Here is a 7,500-nt window from a genome sequence, read left to right as displayed (position 1 = left end):
AAGAGAGAATATATTTCTGACAAGGAAGAGATTTTGCTGCTTATAAGATGCAAAAGAATCGCCAAAAAAAAACCTGGTGGATATTTTTAAAAAGATGCACAATATAACAAGGCAACATATTTGCACTTAATACTATATGCACTCCATATATAGATTTTCTAACTGGTAAAAACAGCAAGGCAAAAGGCATTACATTATGTACAAAAAACATCTGTCTATCCAAGTGTATACTCTACAAAAAATACTTTGCACACTAAAGCATACATTTTCCTGACATTTTCTATTTAAATCATTGGTGTTGTTTTTTTTTTTTTTTTTTTTTAATACATGAATGTGTTTACTCATGAGTAACAGGTTGGTTTTTGTGATGTAAATTATTATTATTATTTTTTATCATTAAAAGAGTAACTGGTGTATGTTCACAGATGGCAGTTTCCTGTACATATCTGTAACATTTCAAACTGTTTTATACTGTGGTGAATATGCTGTTTGTTCTCCTTTCTAACCTTTTAACAGAACTGAAGCCATCATATAGTTTTACATTCTCTGCTGACTTACTGACAAGGTTAAGCGCTTCCTGTCCTCGGTTTCTGCATGAGCCGTTGTCTGACGTGAAGGGACGGACCCTCGTTTTGTCTCGCCAAGGGTCTCTGTGTTGAAGGGATCTCGTCTGAACCTGTAGGACACTGCATGGTTTGGCTTTGTTTCGGTGTGTGTGTGTGTGTGTGTGTGTGTGTGTGTGTGTGTGTGTGTGTGTACGTGCGTGCGTGCGTGCGTGTGTACGTGCGTGGTTTGAAGAAACAAAGCTGAAGAAAACTGATGAGAGGTCTATTACTGTACTGAAAGGATGTTACTGTATCTCTACACCATGTGTTATGGTGCCACTAATGTTTGTTTTATTTTTTCTTGGAAATAAATCAAGAGTACTTGAACATAAACCGAAGACAAACTCTTGAGTGATTTGCTGCTAAATCCATGAACGTTGTCTTTCATAAGCTTGTTTGCATTTCAGTGCATGGCAGCAGCTCGCGGTACGTCTACGAGAACGCAGCCTCGCGTCCCAGCCTGCCACGGTCCTTAATCCGCCCCACACAGAAGAACAGACCCGTGGGCAACGCCACCATCTGCTCCAGCTCTTCCTCCTTCATGCTACCTGTGGTGCGTATCGCACGCGCCAGAATGTGCACGGTTGTGTTTATGGTGAACCGACTCCACTCTGCGCGTCAAAGTTTGAAAGACTTTTCACTTGTCTGTAAGCTTCACGTCAAGGAGACAAATGGAGGTTGTGAATCTTCTGCTGTGAATTTTGTTTTCGGTGAAAACCACCTCCACAGCGCCAGCTGTAGCCCAGATATGTGCATCTAGATTTTATCAGTTCTTTTATTTGCATTGATTTATGAAGGCCACTTTGGTACTGTAAACATTCCCATGCAAAAGCGCAGGCGTATTTCACACGTGACATGGCGGCTGGGTCCGGCCACTGGTGCTTCTCCCTTGTCGACGATAATCTGTAAGCCTCTGAAACCCAGAATAATCACTGTTATATACGAGTGCGGCGGTATTCCCATCCTGCCCAGCAACTTGGGCCAGTGCAGGGTTAGCACATCCTGCACAACAGCTTCATACAGCCTCTTGTTTGTTACGCCGCAGACATTTCAGTGTTTACTTGGATATGCATCCGTGTCCCCAAAATGCAGACACTGTCCTCCACAAATCTGGCTGATTGCTCCAACCCGAGGGGCCAAAACGGATCTTTTACATTTCCAACATGTTCCTGACTTTTGCAGTAGATCTTTTGTCTTACCGGGTTTCGGGGTGTGACGCCGAATCGCTTGTGCTAACGTGATTTCATCGACTAAGAAATGGCACCGACAAATCTCTCCTTTGTACCAGCGCCCTGAATGAGACCTTCTCCCTCAGTTAGATGTAAGAAGACACTGGTGAAACAGAGTCACCGCTGTCGGGACGTTAACCCCCCCCCCCAACCCCCCAGCTCTGAGCCAAGTCTTCTCACTTGCGGTTATCAAGCATGAGGGAACCGTGCAGGAGACTGGCAGGGTGCCTGTTGGCGCCTCCGTGCCGTGTGGACCCTGGGCACTGCTCGGAGCTCTGAGCCGGGGAGGAGGAGGAAGAGGAGGAGGAGGAGGGTGTTCCCGGGCTTGTGAGCTGCACCTGGTCTCGGTTCCCTCCTAGCTGGTTTGGGCTGAGAGCAGGTGTGGGCCTGACTGCACATCTGGACCAGCGTTCACTGGCTGTGCTCTACGAACATCAGGACTGCAGGACTGAACAGCTGTGGCCAGTGGACCAGAGGAGACCACTGGAATGGGACAAATGGTACTTAATGGGGGGGTGGTTAGAAATCTCTTACATTTTTACTCAATGACTTAAGTCAGTTTCCTCTGAGACACTTTCAATGTGTCTCATAGTCAAGTCAGCCTGAACATCATCAGTTTCATATTTTAGACAACAAAAAAAAAAAAAGATGAATCATTTGCAGTCCACTGAGTAATTTTTGGACAAATTATTGTTCCATTTTTATGGGGTGATTCACAGTGTAGAATAAATCATATGAAAGCATTTGATCTGCTCTTGGTATCTATGAAATGTAACTGAGCGTTACATGCTTCTCTGACACCAGCAGCCTCGCTAGCCGTGGCTGGAGGACCGGCTCGCTTCAGGTCAGAGCGGGTTCCTTCTTCCTGGCAGACAGGACATTGAGCAGACGTTCCTGTGTGAAGGGGCCAGTCACTTTTCTTACTCGGCCGTCAAAATCATCAACGTGCACATTGTGTGTGAGACACAAGCCTGCTCAATGGTCAGTACCGCAGGAACCACACGTTAAGTCCTGGCTATCCACAAGACATGAAAAAAATGACCCGTCTGTTAACAAACACATCACAGGAGCCTTTCAGAAACTCTTCCATTACTACAACTCCCTAAATTTCAGATAAATCCCAATATTTCAGTGAATTCCATAATCTTGTTAATCCCCTAACTAGATTCCCTAAATCCCAGAAGTGCTGTTAGGACTTTTTCATGTTAGGTAAGACGGGAGAGAAGGAGACGGCCATGTTGGCTCCTCCAGTCTGACTTGAGGCCATTCATCTGTGCAAAAAGCCCTAAAAACTGAGGTCACATTGCCTGCAGTGCTGATGCATGCGGTATCCACCTCTACTATTCCCAGAGGACCATTACAGCAACACAATGAGATCAGTTTGGAGAGTCATCAGAAAACAGCCACTTGCCAGAGTTTTATTCCAGAAATGACACTACAAAAAAAAAGTTCCCCATTCTGAATTAGTTTACGGGGCAGAATCATCGGGAAGATGAATCATGTAAACCAGTATTGGGCTTTGGGGAGCTGTAGGCCACATGGGGGTCGAGGGGGATGTTTTTACCCACTGTAGGAAACTAGAGCTTGGCCGGCACAGTCACAGGGTTCATACCTCCCTGGTGTACAGAGAGCGCCACCAGAACCAGGCCTCGGCACAAACACGCTGCAGACCCAGAGCGCTGGGCTGCATTCACACTACATGGGGGCAACACATCGTTTTCTATTAATAAACCATTGAGGTTCGTCCATAAAGTCCTGTGGTCGGTGATTCATGTGGATACTCGTTTTTGTGACTGAATTACTGTCATAGTAGTCACACCTGTTGTGTTTAGATCATAAAGGACAGAATGTAAAGGCCCACTGGGACACAGTAGGCATATCAAGCTCTGGTCTTGTGTAAGACTGACCCTAGAGCTGTAATTTCTGAGAAATAACCAATCACACAAACAAGATTGTAAAAGGAGCCGTCGTCATGCATCGATTTTTATCTGACACATTCCACATGCGTCAAGAGGCGTTCAGGAGACTTTCAAATGTTTCATTGTAAGCAAGACAAACAAGCCAGGTTTTTGAGTTGTGTATGCACATCTTTCCATAAATTACATGAACTTGAAGATGAGGGTGTGTGGTTATGAGAAAATGGAGGGGATAAACATATTAACATTTTACATATTAACATTTTTATTAAAAACCAATTAAGAGTAGCATTCTGGATTAGACTGGGAGTCCTAGAATATAATGGAGTGATGAGTTAGACTTAGTTAGAATCAGTTAAACTAGGTTTATTTTAACCAATATCTGGTATAGATTCACTATAAGTGTGCTCCTGCAATAGTATGATGTGTGTGCTCCTGTGTTAGTATGTTGTGTGTAATTCTACATATGTTTATGATTAAGCACCTTGATTCTGGATTGGCTGTCACAACATTTATGAAAGACCTATGCAGGTAGCCTACGTTGTCCATATCATCAGAAGCTCTGGACCTCAGTGAACCCCCCCACCACACACACACACACACACACACACACACACTTCTCTACCTGTGATGGAGGGGACGACGTGTGTTTGTTGAGCCAAGACCCACAGTCTCTAATTTCAGACCAACAGTTCCTCTCTGTTATCAGAGAGAGTAGTTGTGTTTCAACCTCCCCGCCCCCCGTGACGGGAACACCAGCACACCATCACGTATGCTTCGTTTGTTTTGACACATTCCCATAGCGTGAAGACGCGCGTCTCCTCCACGGCAAAAGTGCCAACGAACTCATGCCTCAGTGGGAATAGTGTTTCTCACCATCTTCATGCGTTTTGTTTGCCAGATACGTCAGGACCTAATGTCTTCAGTTTCGATCTCACTTCTGTAGTTGAGACCGAGTTCAAGTGTCATGCTAAGTGCAATAGCTATGAACTATGGGAAATAAGTTAAGAACTAAAATGTTTTGTCTTGCTTCGTGTTGAAAGCTGGTGAGGCTGCTCCTGTGCCTGCCTTCGGCCAATATAAGCGGGTTTTAAGTAGATGGTTCGGGCTGATTTTGCAGTCAGCCTCGCAGTACTGTTTTAAATTATAACAGATATTTCACACACGAGGAGCAAATCTCTAAGGACCTGCTGATTGGGTTTCACAAACAATTTTCCTTTCGTACAGTGTTCCGTTCTTCGGCATTCTTGGAGCTCTGGATGTCTCGGTCTGAGCTATACAAGCTGTAACCATAGCAAACCTGTGCCAACAGTCTTATTAAATATAGCACCCAAGCCAGTGTCCAAGACAGAGGGTGGAGATGGCAGATGGTGCGGAATTAGTCCAGAATCCTGTTTTACCCAATGAGGGTCAGAGGCCTGCATGAGTCCTGAGTGACAGCCCAGCCAGGCGGCAGGAAGGCCACAGATTGGCTGGTCAAACGCCAGGCCCCACCCACTCTGAGGCCAGCGGTGGGTGTGGGACACCCCCATGCCCTCCACAGCACCAGCCGAGAGCAGGGTGGAGGTCTGTCTTTCGCTCATCCACCAGAACAAGCTGAGGGTGTGTGGTTGGGACACGAGAGCAGGCAGACTTCACAGTTCACCATGAAAATGGAATTATGGCAGCAGCCAAATTGCACTTCAGGGAAAGTGCCATGAACGTTCCCAGGCTGGAAAGTGCTGAACATAGACCTCCCTTTGTGATAAAACCCAGCAAATGGAAAGCACTTAGGAATAAAAAGGATGAAAGAAGATTTTAATCTTATCTCTTAGTTTACTGATGCTCAGTTGCATGATGCAGACAGTGACCCCAACACCCATGGCACCATTACCACCATTATCATTCTAACGGTAACAACGCACAACACCAGAGACTTGCACTGGGTGTCTGCATCTTATTATCACAGACACAGACTTGGGAATGACTTTGTAGTTTGGTACAAAATTTAAGTTACATGAGCGCCATCTAGTGGAAACAACTATGCACTCACACACTGTCCATCTAGACTTACATTTGGAAATGTGTAGTAATTAATATTTCATGAGAAAAATAAATCAACAGAATCTGATATCTTTTTAAATTAATACAGATTAAGAAAATGATGATTCCATGCACAAATTCATGAAATGTAACTTCATTATTGAGATGATTGTTTTATGTGAGCAGTGGCCTAGATGACCATTATGAGCTATTTATACAGTAATGTGGAGAACCAACACTTTAACAGAGTGAACTCAAATCTTATGAATTACATTACTGAATTACATAAAAATAACAACCCTAGTGAAACCCCAAACACTTGTAAAAAAAAAAAAATTAACAAATTTTTTAAAGGCCGGATTACGGCTAGATATTACGGCTGGATTATGGTGCATTGTCTGGTTTGTTCTTGCTCGCTTGCCACAATTTCTCCCTCATCTCCAGTTCTGTGGGCGTGATGGCTGCAACACCCCAGTTGGTCATACTCTGGTTAATCTTGTCACCTGGAAATGGCATAGACCACAGGGACTTGAACTGGACCCTGAGCAATTTAATTACAATATTCTGTGATTCTTAAACCTCATTAACAACTCCAGAGAGGGGGAGGATGGGGTACGTTTTAGAATATTTGATAGTTCAAGATCTGAATCAAATCTGCAACTCAAACCAAATTCACTTCAGTTTAATGAGTTTTAAGGTGGAAGCAATGTGAGGTCACACACACACACACACACACAAACACACACACGCAGTGTCAATGGCGTCTCTCACCTGGCTGGATGAGGCGAATAAGTCCCTCGTGATGAGCTACTTTGTCCTTCCAGCTGTTCGTCTTGTCAGTTGCCTGCTCCAGTTTCTTTTTCACAGCCTGAGATTATATTACCTCATATTAACTCAAACTGTTCTTAAAGCCTGAGATTATATTACCTCATATTAACTCAAACTGTTCTTAAAGCCTGAGATTATATTACCTCATATTAACTCAAACTGTTCTTATAGCCTGAGATTATATTACCTCATATTAACTCAAACTGTCCTTAAAGCCTGAGATTATATTACCTCATATTAACTCAAACTGTTCTTAAAGCCTGAGATTATATTACCTCATATTAACTCAAACTGTTCTTAAAGCCTGAGATTATATTACTTCATATTAACTCAAACTGTTCTTAAATCCTGAGATTATATTACCTCTTATTATCTCAAACTGTTCTTAAAGCATAAGATTACATTTTCTAATTTTAAAGCAAACTGATGTCCTCAGTCTGGTCTCAGTGTTTTTTCCGGTCCCTCCTTCTTGTTTGTAGCCCCGCCCCTCATTAGCATTCCCAGGTACTTATACTTAGTTTTCCTTGGTTTGTCCTGTATTTAAACCCTGGTTTCTGTGTAGTATGTGCTGGTCATTGTTTTGTATATTTATTAATATGAACAATTCTCGATTTGACCTTAGCGTGTCTTTATGACCCTGAGGTAGGGTTGCCCTTCACCACACCTCTCTCTTCTCAGCACTCCCTGATGCCCCGAATGTTTTTATTTGAAGCATTTTTCAAAGGTTTGTAATAAAGTTCTAAAGATTTGTATTTTCTTATGATCATTATAATTTTACCAATATATTATTCAGCTAATATTTGGAATGACTTTAAAGTTATTATACAATAACCATACAAAAATGTGAAAAGTCACACTCTGGCCACAAGATGACAACAGAATGAGATTTTTCAAGGCTGC

The 7,500-nt window shown here is 43.1% G+C and overlaps 2 protein-coding genes across 4 annotated transcripts in view; one reads left to right on the top strand and one right to left on the bottom strand.

Moving 5' to 3' along the window:
* sbf2 (SET binding factor 2) overlaps positions 1 to 938 on the top strand; it is a 77,789-nt gene extending 76,851 nt beyond the window's left edge. For all 3 annotated transcript variants that reach the window (XM_077023620.1, XM_077023621.1, XM_077023619.1), the window contains one exon: positions 1 to 938. This exon is cut by the window's left edge and continues 469 nt beyond it. The gene's annotated coding sequence lies outside the window, so the exon portion shown is untranslated.
* Positions 939 to 4,973: 4,035 nt separating this feature from the next.
* swap70a (switching B cell complex subunit SWAP70a) overlaps positions 4,974 to 7,500 on the bottom strand; it is a 12,315-nt gene continuing 9,788 nt past the window's right edge. Inside the window, exons 11-12 of the mRNA XM_077023618.1 lie at positions 6,544 to 6,640; positions 4,974 to 6,275 (exon numbers count right to left, since the gene is read on the bottom strand). Of these exons, the coding sequence (XP_076879733.1) occupies positions 6,157 to 6,275; positions 6,544 to 6,640 (216 nt within the window). The 3' untranslated portion in view covers positions 4,974 to 6,156. The remainder of the gene's footprint in view (positions 6,276 to 6,543; positions 6,641 to 7,500) is intronic.

Source organism: Brachyhypopomus gauderio, chromosome 12, assembly GCF_052324685.1.
Source record: "Brachyhypopomus gauderio isolate BG-103 chromosome 12, BGAUD_0.2, whole genome shotgun sequence".
Lineage (NCBI taxonomy): Eukaryota > Metazoa > Chordata > Actinopteri > Gymnotiformes > Hypopomidae > Brachyhypopomus > Brachyhypopomus gauderio.
Note: the sequence above shows the minus strand (reverse complement) of the source record. Positions and strands in the feature narration are given on the sequence as shown.